Raw genomic sequence first — 14,004 nt, forward strand, 5'->3', positions numbered from 1 at the left:
GCAATGGTGTTATGCTTTTATTGTTGACAAAACAGTGAGAGAAGGCTGAGCTAACTTGTGTCACAGGGAGCATGCTACTGGGAAGCTGTGTGCTAGGCATGCAGGGTGTGTGGTGTGAAGCAGAATAGAATTGAAAGGATAAGTTTGTGAGGGCTCAGAAATAACTGGATAGCTATGGGTGCCAGGGGTGTGTGAGATATAGGAACCTGGAAGGGTGATCTGGTTACTGGGCCTAGCATGAAGATGTGGTAATTCAAATCCTGGTTCCACAGGAGTTCTGCATTAGTGCGTTAGCTTGGTGAGTCAGTTCTGCTATGGTAAAGATGCTATGATAGTTCTCTGGTGTGCGGGAGTATTGCTGATAGAAATGCTGTGATGGCAAGCAGTAGTTTGACATACTGTGGAAAAGTAGCAAGTATTGAAATGACTGCTGCTAATGATCATGAGAAGGTGAGCGTTACAGTGGATGACGATACAAGCTGCACAGTTAAAATGGGGTTAGGCAAGGGGCTTTAAAAAACAAACAAAAATTGTGAAAACCTCCATGCAAAATGTGGAAGGATTGTGAAAATATTCAATTAGTTGAAGACGTACCGAACAGCAGTCAGAGTGCTAGAATGGCCTGACTTGTATTTTGTCCTGTTTTTGATGCTTTAATTAGCTGTGTAATGTTGGGAGACTAGTTAGTTCACATGCTGAAACATCACTTATGAAAGAGTCTTCGCAGCAAATCCGTGTGCAAGTATTGTTCTGCTGCATTTGCAGTGTTTTCTTCTGTTTATTTAACAAGCTAAAGTTAGAATCGACAGCACAAGACTAGAAAATGGTGACAATAGTTGGAAAACAGGAAATTTTGGCCTTGTGTGTATTCGGAACAGATGATCAGGATGATGGCCAGGAGAGTGGAAACTTCCACTGAGACTGTTTTTTCCTTATTTTGCTCAGTGAGAAAAGATGGTGTTTCCTGGAAAACAAGTCTTAAGTATTTAAAGAAAGTCATAATGTATCCAGTGTTTTCCTCATTTCACGTTTATTTGTTTTGCAGCTATCTGTTTACGCGTTTCAGTGTTTAATGGTTCTAGAAGTACCACAGTTGGACTGTTATGAAACGTAGGAAGTTTCTGTTCTTAGAATTAAGGTACCAAACATGCCTTATTTTGTGCTGAGTTTATTAATTCTGTCGTCTTTTATTTTTTTTTAAAGGCACTAGTTTTTCAGGAAGCGTGTGTCAGCTGCCAGTCGGTGTTACAATGATTTTTGAGAGGCAGCTGTTAATTCTGAATTCTTGGTATGGCCTTCTATGAAAGCTTTCCAGAAAGTGCTTTCTGAAAAACTTGCCACATGTTTCTACATTTCCATGTAAAAATATAAGTACTGATTTCTCAGAGTAAACTTCAGCCAACATTGTGAAGTTTCTCCATTCAGGAGTTCTGCAAGCCCTAAGAGTGGCTTGTGGAAAAGGCTGTGTGCTTGAGGTAACGTTGTTGACCGTGACCTCTTGGAGCTGCTTCCCAGCAGTCTTCCCAGGTACGTGCGTTGTGGTAAGGAAGCTCCCTGCTGACAGATGCCACTGCCCTGCGCCTAACACAAACAGAACTTAAAAAGAAACATCATTTGAATACTCAGTATTTCTCTTGGGCTTCTGAAACGATGCAGAGTGTAGCTCCACTGTATGAAGCAGTGGAATGGCATTAGGTGTGCTTGGCTTAGCACACGGGATCTAGAAATAGGTAAGTAAAGAGGGCAGAAATACTCAGCTTCTCCTGTTTGCTGTCTTTCTTCCTGTTTGTCAAAGATGTGCAGCTATTTCCCTGTTCCTTTTGCTCTGGGAAAAGAAAGTTAAGAGAGATGGATGAAATACATGAAAAAGCATAAAGAAAATAAAACATTGATGCTGGCAGATGACTCATAAAACCTCAACAGTAAGCTCAGCACTAAAAGAAATGTCCAAGAGAGAATTACAAAGTGACCTTGGGCTGTCTTCCTTACTTCTCTCTGCTTCACACCCTGCTTGTTTTCTGTTTACTTTAGAAGTTCTTTTGGATCAAGGAAATGTTTAACCTATGTTTGTAAAACATCAAGTGTTCTTTTGGATCCTCCCTGTGCCCCTGGGTGAGTCTCTTCTTTCTTCCAAGCCATAGATTAATGCTCTTGAAAAGAAAGATGGCAAATGCTGTCCTAGTAACATACTTTTTGGAGTGGTGAGATGAAAACCTGAACTCAAATGTATTTGCTTGAGAGATGAGAAGGAAGTTCAGAGATCTGTAATATTATTCACGTCTGCTGGTCAATCATAGGGAAAACGCTTATTGTTCGTGTTACTAGAGAGGGATGCCAGTGATATCTTCCTTGGGTTAGCTTGCTAGTGCTTGCTACTTTTGTAGGATTTTTAGAGTGGAAAAACAAGGGGTCATTGTACTAGTAGTGGAAAAACAACTTAACTGATGTAAGGATTATGAGCAATAATACTTGGTAAACCCAGCAAGGACAATTGGCCAGTTTGTTAGAGAGCGAAGTCACTTAATCACATGAAAACAAATGCTGCAAAAAGGATCGTCCAGGACAAATATTCATTAACATATTTCACAAGTTTTAATCCTTTAAAAAATTTCATGTAACTGTTTGAGCAACAGTTTGAGGATATCCAAATGGAACATCAAACCCTTTTTAACATAAAAAAGGTAAATTATCTATTTCCTTTTGCCTCTTCCTCCTTCCTTTCTTTCTTTGTCTACTTAGACATGCCTACATGTTTCCACCAGAACCTGAAACAAAATGAGGTACCTTTCTAAGAGGCATGGCAAGACAAGAAGTAAATCCATAAGTATATAGGTTCATTGGAGATAGATCTGTGGTGTTGTTGATGTCTTCAGCAGATAGAGCTACTGTAAGGACACTGTACTCTAAATTCTCTGTATTGCATACAGTCTTAGCTACAAGCTTTCAGTTATTATCTGTTTTAGTACCTACTCATAGTGCTATGTGACGAATAATGCATTACACTTACTTTCATCATTTGAGGCTCTGTGAGTGAGCAGTTTGTCAAGTTTTAGTCTACTTGAAAAACAAGCAAGCAAACTTGTTTCAGTAGTTATGATAGTCTCATGATACGCTGGTCTCATGATATGAGCAGGACAATATTTGGCAGGAATGGTCATGTCCTATGGTAGACCAGCTGATACGCTGTGCAGCTCTGGGAGAAAACAAGCTGAGAGTCACACAAGTCATTTCTTAGTCAGAAACAAAAGCAGCAAGTCTTGCTTGGGAATTGATTGTTTTAGAAGCCTGCACAGGCTTTTGGTGAGCTTTATTCCTGTGACGTTTGTTGTATCACACTTTGAAAAGGAACAGATTTACTTCTGTGTTGATATTAAATCTGTGTACAGTGCCATGTAGCTGGTTCTTAGTGTAAGTGTATTTGTTAATAGCAGAGTTTTAACATGATTTTTCATATGTGTGTATCTTCAATTTAAAAATAAAAACAAAAATAAATGCAGCCTTCTTTCCTCTATCAGATGCTGTTTTTCTGTGCTAAAGTCAACAGGATTAAGTTAGAGAAGCAAAAACAAACAAACAAAAAACCTCCTCAGTAGGTTATGGGATTATTTTTTGTCCCAATACCAATATTGTTTAATCTTGGAAAAATATTTGAGCAGATAACGTATGATTGATAATCCTAAGTGATGATACAGGTAATTAGTAATCATAACATTCCTTTGACTGAAACCTTTTTCTGTGTGTGTGCACGATTAAGCTGTGTGGATTGGAACGTGCATGGTAAAATGAGATACTGAACATTCATACAGGAATGCCTGAAGGGGTTAAAAAGAGAGAAGGAAAAAGATGATTTGCATAAGTACGTATTTGCACATGTGCGTGCTGTTTTTTAAAGATTTCTTTTTGGAAAGCAGTTATTAAAGAAGCTCTCTTCATTGCGTACATAGCACGGGATTTGGTGCTTCAGTGAGGCAGTATACAGCCTTCATTACAACAGCAAATACTGAAATGTTAAAAATAGATCAAGCTTTAAGAATCCCAGATATTTTCAAATAACAAAGAGTAATTTATGTGGGCTCATTTTGCACTTTGACAAAATATAGAGGCGCTTTTGTACTATGATTAGCCAGGGTGCTGATGTCAGTTCTCTTGTCTAGCTTTTAGCTTTATTCTGCTGCTAAATTGTGCTTTGTACTGTAATCCAGAGAACCTTTGTATCTGCCTTATTAGTGTGTAGTTTATGGAATTGCTTTTGTTTTTGAATATAATCTGTGCCAGTTCCAGTGAGTGTGACTCATTATATGACTGAAATAAACATTCACATATGTACTATGTGAAAACTCTTCAAAAATAGTAGCAGGTGCTGCTTGGCTAAATTCTATGGTTTAAGTATTTTCATAGTTGCTGTTTTGTAGCCAAAAGGGCTAAAAACAAATTCTGTTTAGCTGGTTGATTTCCTGAATCAGAGTGCTTTTCCCTCATTAATGCTCAGCAGTGATTGGTGGGATTGATCAGACCAACTTTTCACTCGGGAACACAGCATTAGAATTGAACTTCCATGAAGTATGCTTGGTTGGTACAAAGTTCACTTTTGGTCACGAATCACAAGACAAATCAATCTTGCTTCTCCGTATCTCTTCCCCCCTCTAATCTTCTCATTTAGGTGTTGAAAGCGTTATTTGAATGATTGAAGACTGGTGTTTAAGAGAAGTCTAGTTTCTAACCTAAAAGCTTTGCAGTCCATTAACTGTCTGTGGCCAGCCTTGTCTGAAGGGAATCCTCTGTTACTGAAGTTTCCTGTTATCACAGAGTCAAAGTTGTCATTTGGTTTGGAAACAGGAAACAAATGCACGTTTTGCTGGTGTTTTTGGGTCTCTATTATAATAGTTACGCTTAGCAGCTGCGCTGCCTGGAGATGCTCCTACTTGCAGTCTAAGTTCACATGCTTCATCTGTTCCATTTGCCACTTCTGCGTTTTTCTGTTCACCCAGTGATCTTGTTGGGATTACAGAAATCACTGCTTGAGGCATATTGGCTTGATCAACACAGTTCCACATTTAACTGCAGCTTCACAACTATACTACTTATCAAGTATGAAAGTTGTCTAAGATCAAATAAACTTCAGGCAGCTTAATAGGTGGGGAGTGGATCTCAAACCTTCATTAAGCTGTCTGATGTTCTTGTCTTTCTCCTATTTTCTATTACCTTTTAATAACATCTTCCTAAGCTTGGTCCCCAGAATAGCACGTACACTCCACAGTAACTGGTTTGTGTGGCTCCAGCACAGAGCTGGTGGCACTGGTTTGGAGCTGGGATTTGGTAGCGCTGTGCTGTCTGTCCCTCATGCCTTCCTCCGTGAGCTTGTTCTAAGCTTATGCCTTTAAAAAAATGAAAATCTTTGGCTCCCTGAGAAAACCAATTTGATCTTTTCCTAATATATTGTCAAAAACTTCTGTTTTTAAAGCTTCGTCAGTTCTCTACTGTTTCTTTCCTTCAGCCTTTGATTCTGTCTTTAGTCGGGGTTAGTTGATACTCACCTACTTGTTTTTTGGTTTTCTTCCATCGGGTTTTGTCCTAACAAAGAGTTTGCTTGCTCACTTTTCAAGTGAAAATGCAATACAGCTTTTCCAGTGGGCAGTTAGCAGTATGTCTGGTTTATTTTGCTTTGTGTTCCCATTTGTATGTAAAGTGAGATGGCGAGCAGGGAGAGGCAGGGGATTGTCCCCTTCTGCTCTGTCCTATTGAAGCCCCATCCGGAACACTGCAGCCAGGCCTGCAGCCCCTAACACAACAAAAGATTTGGAGCTGTCGTTGTGAGTCCAAGGAGGACCTCAAAGATGATCAGAGGGCTGGAGCACCTCTCCTGTGAAGAAAGGTTGAGGGAGCTGGGCTTGTTCAGCCTGGAGAAGAGAAGGCTGCAGTGAGACCACGTTGTGGCCTTCCCATACTTGAAGGAAGCCTATAAACAGAGTTTTTATACAAGCAGACAGTGGTAGGACAAGGGAAAGTGGTTTTAAACTAAAGGAGGGGAGAATGAGTTTAAGTATTTGGGGGAAATTTCACTCGGCAATGAGGCAGTGGCACGGCTGCCTGTAGAAAGCAGTGAGTGTCCTGTTCCTGACAACACTGAAGGACAGGTTGAGTGTGGCCCTGGACAGCCCATGCCCAGAGAGAGAGGCCCACAGCGACGAAAGGCAGTTGAGGGTTGACTGGAAGATGAGCCATTTTATTTGTGTTCTTCAGTCTCATTTCTTTAGATCTGCAGCAGCTTGAAGGTTGTAACAAGTACAGTGATTGTGAAGTTTTTTCTTCTGTGGATATACCTTATGCAAGGACTTTTAATATGGTATAAGGCTGGACCATTTGGTCATTCTACCTCCCCACCTCTCTGATGTTTTCTGAAATAATAAAGCAGGTCTTTCTCTGTAAAAACTGCTGCTGTAAAACATTACAAGCTTCTGAGTGCGAAGATTGCCCAACGTCAAGAGAAGTGCACAGTGTGAACAGTGTGTTGTTTAACTGCTGGTTGCTATTGTGGAATATCAATTAAAAAATAAATAAATAATCAGAGCTGGAATAAACCAGCCTGAAACAGGAGATAGTGGAAATAAGACTTGGTGGTAAACTTAGATGCATTTCATTTTCATTTTTCTATGCCTGCAGCAGCTTCTTTCAGAAGATTTTTGGGCTTTTTTCCTCTTCTAGTTCCCTTATTTTCTTTATTGGATTCATCCTTCATTATTTTTAAACAGTGGCTAAATTATAGAATCTGTTTTTAAAAACAAAACTAAAATACAAAAGAAGTAAATGTTAAAATATGGATTCACTATCCCTCTAGTCTGCTGTTGTAACAATCAGTAAATGGACTGCATTAAATTCAGCTAACTGTTGTCTCTTAAAATGGCGATTGAACTAATTATTACTGAGTCCTGCTCAACCTGAAACAATGTACAAAAGGTAACCAAGGAAGTATTGCTTCCTCCTTCTAATTTTTCTCTTTTTCTCTTATGAATTTTCAGGCATGGAAAAGGAGATGGTTTGTGCTTCGGAGCGGCCGTTTAACAGGAGATCCAGATGTATTGGAATACTACAAAAATGACCATGCCAAGAAGCCTATCCGTATTATTGACTTAAACTTGTGTCAGCAAGTGGATGCTGGATTAACATTCAACAAAAAAGAGTTTGAAAACAGCTATATTTTTGACATCAACACTATAGACAGAGTTTTCTATTTGGTGGCAGACAGTGAGGAGGAGATGAATAAGTGGGTTCGATGCATCTGTGATATCTGTGGGTTCAACCCTACAGATGAGGGTAAGTTTGTGTGTTTTTGTGTTTTGGTTTTTTTTCCTCATAAACTGTCACACCTATATGCAAAGAATGTTTTGAAGACCAGATGACTGCTGTTACCATCCACATGTTCTAAAACTCACATGCACTGACTGTGAAAGTTCTTTCCTGCTCTGAAAGAATGTGAGCAGAATGGAGGGAGGTGTTCAGAACTCATTACAAATTAAACACGTCATTAGAAAAAGGATGTTTCTTTTCTGTTTTGCATGATGTTAGATCTTGAGAATATAGGAGAAATGTCTAAGTAAAATCATGCAGGATAAAGATTGTCACTGAAGGCTGTGATGAGGAACAAGTGCAAAATGTCAGGATTCTGCTGTTGCTGTGCCTCCATATGCTTTGCAACCAGGAAAAAAAAAGTTCCCTTTACTGGCTGAAACAAACAAAAAATAGCTTGTAGTTCTTCATTATCCAGCTCAAATCCTACCTAAGCAGTCATTGTGTAGAACCAGTATTGTGGAAAGAAGGTGGTGTGAAATGCAGACAAATAAATCACTGCCATTACTTGTCCTAAAATTACCCTTATTTATTATTATTCCTTCTGAAGGTTAGTGGGCGGCATGACTTTTCTGTAGTTATGTGCATAGTCCCAAGAAAGATTAAATAGGAGCAGTCAAGTGTTATAAATAAAGCATACCAGAGAGAAAAGACTACAATTAAATCCGTCTTTCTTCTGCGTTATACATTGAGAGCAAGGAAAGAGCTTCTGCCTCAGATCTCTGAAAATGACTGGAAATTATTCTTGCCCCCTTTATGAGGGGTCCTTCTCTTTCACCTTAATGCAGTTTTGAACTAAAAATATGTTATTTTCTCAGTGGGTTACTGCTCAAATGGCAAATTCAATGGAAGTTGTTTATTTTGATTGTTGCAATATGTTTTGATGACATTCTGAGTATAACTAAGATCACCCACAGCACATATCTGTGATTGCCACATGATTCAGTATTTAATATGCCAAATATGTTACAAGAGAGAGAAGGCTAGACAGGTGGTTTTTTTTTGTGAATAATAGACTAGTGCCCCAATGTAGCCATGAGCAGGAGATGCTTAGAAATTATTGATTCTGGGGACAAGCTAAGAGTGTGGATATAAAGAGAAACACACTTACTTGTCTGCAGAAAATAGCACATGTCCATTGCATGCAATGGAAAAGTAGGCACCTCAAAAGCGTGAGGCCTTTTCTTGCTGAGAGATGGTTTTTGTTAATCTGTAATTTTTTTTTATTTTTTTTTATACACCTGAACTAAATATTAAATCCACTGTGAATGCAAGGAGAGCTGACAATGCCCTGTTTGGATCAAAACAGTTTTGAATTCAGTCAATTTTATCAGTAATTCTTACTGCAGTGACTGGTAGGATGAACTGAACTCCACATTTCTACCTAATTCAACTCCTTCCGTTTTCACCAATAAGAAATAAGGCTGCACAGCCAAGCATCATTGCTACCATGCTGTGCTGGAGGTATTTGTATCAGATCACGGTATCTCTGTGCTTCCTGTAGCACAAGTATGAAACAGAAAACAGGCCTTGCCATTAAGAGCTTGGCATTTTAAAAGTCTCAAAAATGATAAATATGAAGATTCTGGAGGAATGTTAAAACTGCAACAATAATAAACTCAAAACAAACCTTTTTGATGGGTATGGGTGAAGTGAGAACAGAATAGTGGAATGGAAATAGGTTTCTCATTGTTAGACATGCAGTGGGAGCAGTCTGAATGAGGGTCGGTCTGTTTTTTTATGGGTGTGATAATAGAACAGACTGCACAGTAGAGATGATGTACTGAATGATAACCTGTGATTTTTGACACTTCTTGGATATGACTAACTAGAAGGAGAGCCAAACCGGCTCAGGGATGACATGCCATGAGGATGAGCGACTGGTGACCCTGAATGGAGTAAAAAGACATGAAAAGACTGAGTTAAGCATGAGGAGAGGAATCCTCTGATAGGGTTTGTGTGTCAGTTATCTTACAAGTGAAGCAATAGGTTCAGAAGGAGTAGTGGCCCAAAAGCATGTCTTGTGTAGGCTTTTTTTGGATACTTCCTTTGAGGAAGTATCAGTGAGGTGTAGACCTGTTGTGTTTTGGTGAGTGCGGAATTGCTGAGAGAAAGGTCAGAATAGGCTCTGACCAAAGAATCATAGAATCACCAAGGTTGGAAAAGACCTAAGAGATCATCCAGTCCAACCTTCCACCTACTATCAATAGCTCCCACTAAACCGTGGGTTTAGAAGTGGGTTCAGAGAAGGACCTGAAGTTTGGCATTGCAGATGTGATAGAGGTGACTGCTGGCTAAAGACCTGAGCTGAGGTTCACAAAGCTGAGATAGTCATTCTCCATTATGGAAAGGAGAAAGGAAATGCACCAGAGGACACTGAGATGTCTTCAGTTTCGGATGATATGGTTAAGATAAGACAAATAGAGCACAAAATCTGCAGCCGTAACTCTTACTTTGTAAGCATATGAGGAAAAAAACCCATGCTTTTAAAAAATATATAGCATTTAATATCAGCAGTGCAGTCAAAACCTTAATCTTGGATGTTTGATTTTTTTATCTTAAATTGTCAATTGCCTTCAGCAGAAAATCATAAAATATAATTTTTCTTTTCCTTGAGGAAATATAGCCTCAATATAATTAACATGCAATTAACTTAGCTTTCTCTGTGGTACCTGCTGAACATCTTTTGTGGCATTAAAATCATTTGACGAGTTACTTGGACAAAGGAATCACAGGAGAGTGGGTTGTGAAAGGTTGTGCAGATTGCTACCTGTCAACTCATGAGGTGCTCCTGCAAGTGTTTGCTGTAAGCAGAAGCGTTCAGAATTGAGGCTCACTACATAGCTTACAAACAATGTGAAATCTGATTGTCTATGCTGAAAATCTCTTGGCAAAATTTGGTGTGTAGAAGCTGACAGTAGAGGAAACTCTGGCAGTGTATTTCAGAATATGTGTTATTGCACATAGCAGCAGAGATAATGACTTCACTGACTAACTTATAAAAGGAGGACTCTTCTTAAGTATTAAAGTGAAGTATATAATAGTGCAGATTCTTTGAAGTTATTTTACATATGTTCACCTTGTATAGTGGATAGATGTAGAAAAAAGAGTAATGTAATAGTACATAACTTGTACTTTTGTATTTCTTTTAAGGCTACTATTTGAAAATTATTGTGCAAAGTTACTGCTTTTATATTTTGTTTCAATGAGAAATCTGTGTCATGGTAGATGGACTGAATGTGACTTTGCAATTGTAGAATCATACAGTTGTTGTATGCTGATTCATTGTTACAATGGGAAAAATCCATTTCTATTTTGGTCTCTTGCACCAGTAATCCATTTCCTTGCTTTTCAATTATGATTGTGGCATTTAATGAAATGATGCTTATGGGGAAAAAGAAAGCAGACTGCATTACACTTTGAGAGTACATTTAGTATTTTCATTATCAGAATCCTGAGACTTTAGCATTGTATATCACAATGTAGAAAAAAATTGACATAAAAAAAAAAACACCCATGAACACTAAGAACAAACACCATCCCTAAATGCAGATTCCCACACTCAAGTCTTCAAAATTGCCCTTACTATTCTTATTTAGAAGGACTCCTTTTTACCTCATGGATTTTTTGATTGTTTGAGTAATGAGGTAAATATGAAAATGGCCATGAGAAAAAGTGTAAGTTCTAGAAAAAGTGATGCCTATAGCTGCTCATAACAAACCAAGTGAGAAAAGTTAAAACTCCTGCTGTCTTCTGAGGAAGCTGCTTGTTGTAGCTGCACTGAATACAAGAATTATAAAAACAAAATAGGTTTCTTTTTTACACTAATTTGCATGTTAAATATTCTGGATGTTTTTCCAGCTCGCAGTTTCTCAAAGCAGTCATAATGTCTGGGCTCTGGGAACAAACCAAATGACTTACAGCGCTCTTTGGTGTGCAGATGACCCCTTCCCTAAAAATCTGCTGGTTCAAAATGAAGCGAGCTGATTACTGTAGTCTTTGAAATCATAATAGGCTGCTGGGAGAAACCCTCCTCTTCGTATCAGCTTCTGATGTAAGTGGCTAAGGAGAGTGTTTGGGAGGGTATGGATAGGCAAACAATATTTATTTGATCAGTGATAAGTCATTAACGTGACTGTTTTCTTGGTAGTAAAATTTGAAATAGCTTAAGTACATAAAGCAGGCAAGTGGCCCAGCAGGTGAACAGCATGAAACCGTGTTCGAATGGCCTTTAAATCAGGCAATAACCTACTCCTCTTGACACATACAAAATGCCTGGAAAAGCAAATAAGTAAATAAAACAGATCTGCACAAGGACTCGGGGATTTTGTCAAATTGTATCTGTCACAGTAAATGTGGCATCTTGTCACAAGGAGAATGACCTTAATGATCCATTAATGTTATTGCGCTCCAAATCCTTGCTCAGAGCCTTCTGGGCATTTTGACAACATTAACTTTAATACTCAGCAACAATCAAATGTAAGTGGTTAGGATCGAAATAGAATAAAACACTGCTGGGTGTTTGTAAACTAATAAGTATGTCCCAGATTTTCTGCGTTTTACACAACAGTTGGCTTCCTTTCTCAGAAGGGAATTAGGGAATTAGTAGGGTTGTGAGAGGTGAGGGTGAGGAGAAACAAGTGCTGCCGTGAAGTAGTTTCTGTACCAAGAAAAATGAAGCAGCATCAAGTTAGAAAAGCTGTGTCAAAGTTCCACGAAGTTGAGAATGGAGATTATGAATAGGGAATGACTGTTCAGTGCTGCTCTGAGAAGAGGAGCTGAAATGAAGCTACCAGGCTGCAGGTTTAAAATTAAATGAGGTAGTTTTTCATGACGTGTAATATCGTAGTATCTTGTGGAACCATTTCTACAGGATGTTGTGGAGGTAAAAAAAAAATATAAACAATAAGAAATTCAGAAAGAAGTCTACCAGAGCCTGGTAAGCAGAGGATGTGGATGTAGCTTCTGCAATGGGATGTTCTGAAGCTGCAGGGAGCCAGAAACTGAGTGCATGATGCCAGGCCTGCCTTGCTGCTTGTGCACAGTTTGTCAATGACAGGCTGCTATTGTAGATGGTATTGCAGGCCTAGAGACTCCAGATCTGAGCCAATATGTTTAGCCTACTGGCCATCTTCATCGGTCCTTTTTCAAGCTTCTTGATTGTGGTGTTGTTACTGTTGTTTTTCTTTCCCTTGGAAAGTTACCATTGAATCTTGTCTTGGTAATGGCGCCCTGTTTTGTTCCAGTACATCAGGCTCACGTAGACATGCATCTTACCACGTACCTACTGGGCTCTCCTGACTGTCTACATTGACACCTCTCTTCCCTCAAAGCTTTAAGGGCATCCTGTTTGATTTCTTTTTTTTTCCTTTGTGTAATGTTGGCAATAAGCAAACCTAATGATGTGAAGGTTGTGTTTAGTCAGGGCAAGGAATGGGGGGATAGTAACTTGGCTACTCTGGAGCTCCTGTGTATCTTGCTTCTTGGTAAAGATGACTGGAGAATGTCAGTGTATTTGACAGGAAAGCTTTTTCTTTCTCTTCTACTTGTGCATCAGCTTAGCTTGTGGTCCCCAGTTCTGAAGGTGACAAAGAACTACTTGTCCCTTCTCCCACCAAGTCTTTTCCAGGAGCAAGCAACATGTGCCTGTTACAGCCATTCCGATGCCTCTCTGTTCCAGCATAAGGGGAATAAAGAAAGATCAGTTGTATTTAATGTAGGTGTCTCATGAGTGCTTCATAGAGCTCTTGAAGTTTTTAAATGTTATATTTTTCACATTTTAATATTTTAAAAAATAGTAAAGAAACAGTTTTACTCATGTCTGTGTGTGATCACTGGGTGCAGTCTGGTGTTCCCTTTGTTATGCTAACTAATTTAATGGATAGCTCAGGTCCAACCTTTTTTGTAAAACTTTTTTTAGGCTTTCCTACCTTTTCAGGTAGGCCAAGTTGAGACATTTTCATACATCTTCCACCCACGTGGGTGTGGTGGGATTTAATTTCTGAGCCTGTGCAAGTGCTCTGGGAGTTCAAAGCAAGTACTTTTATTCCTATTTCCATTTCTAAATCACTTGTACCTTGTATAGACAGAACTGGAAGCAGGAGGGCTATGTTCTCATGTGTTCATCTGGTTCTTCTCAGGATAGTGCTGGGAAGCAAAAGTTGGATGGCATGGGCTTCTTTTTTTTTCAGTCCAGAACTAGCCTCTAAGTCTAAAAAGAGAAGTTTTCCCTGGATAACATGTTTGTTTTAAAAATGATAATAGTCACTGTCCATCCTTGGGATACACAAATCAGAATGTACAATGAATTGCAGGAACAAGGGAGCCCAAATAGATGAGAAATTGTATTTTAACTATATTGTTTGTAGTCTATGAATCACTGAAAGAATGGAAAATGAAAGGATTGCTTCATGTTTGATAGTGTCAATATTTTCCTATATAATAGATAATTTAATACAAAAGAAAAAATATGTTTTAGTCTGCATTATATATGAATAGGACTAAGAATTATCAAGAGAATGCTTTAAAAAGTACGTATGAACTTCATTCACTGCAATAAAATAAAAAGCTGGCATATGTAACAAGGGGCCTATTGGAGCATGGTAGCTGTTGTACTTCTGTATTATTTTAGTTACAGGGAAACTTCCACTGCCAAAGCAG

General features: G+C 38.8%; 1 protein-coding gene across 21 annotated transcripts in view; it reads left to right on the forward strand.

Annotated features, from left to right (window-relative positions):
* The window catches only part of GAB1 (GRB2 associated binding protein 1), a 90,291-nt gene that overhangs the window by 46,157 nt on the left and 30,130 nt on the right, over window positions 1–14,004 (forward strand). For all 21 annotated transcript variants that reach the window (XR_014945750.1, XR_014945751.1, XM_015861141.3 and 18 more), the window contains exon 2: window positions 7,017–7,311. Coding sequence is in view for 19 of the 21 variants with exons in the window: in XM_015861141.3 (XP_015716627.2) it covers window positions 7,017–7,311 (295 nt within the window). In the remaining 2 variants the exon portion in view is untranslated. The remainder of the gene's footprint in view (window positions 1–7,016; window positions 7,312–14,004) is intronic.

Source organism: Coturnix japonica, chromosome 4 (assembly GCF_054131305.1).
Source record: "Coturnix japonica strain WE chromosome 4, WE-NBRP24, whole genome shotgun sequence".
NCBI lineage: Eukaryota > Metazoa > Chordata > Aves > Galliformes > Phasianidae > Coturnix > Coturnix japonica.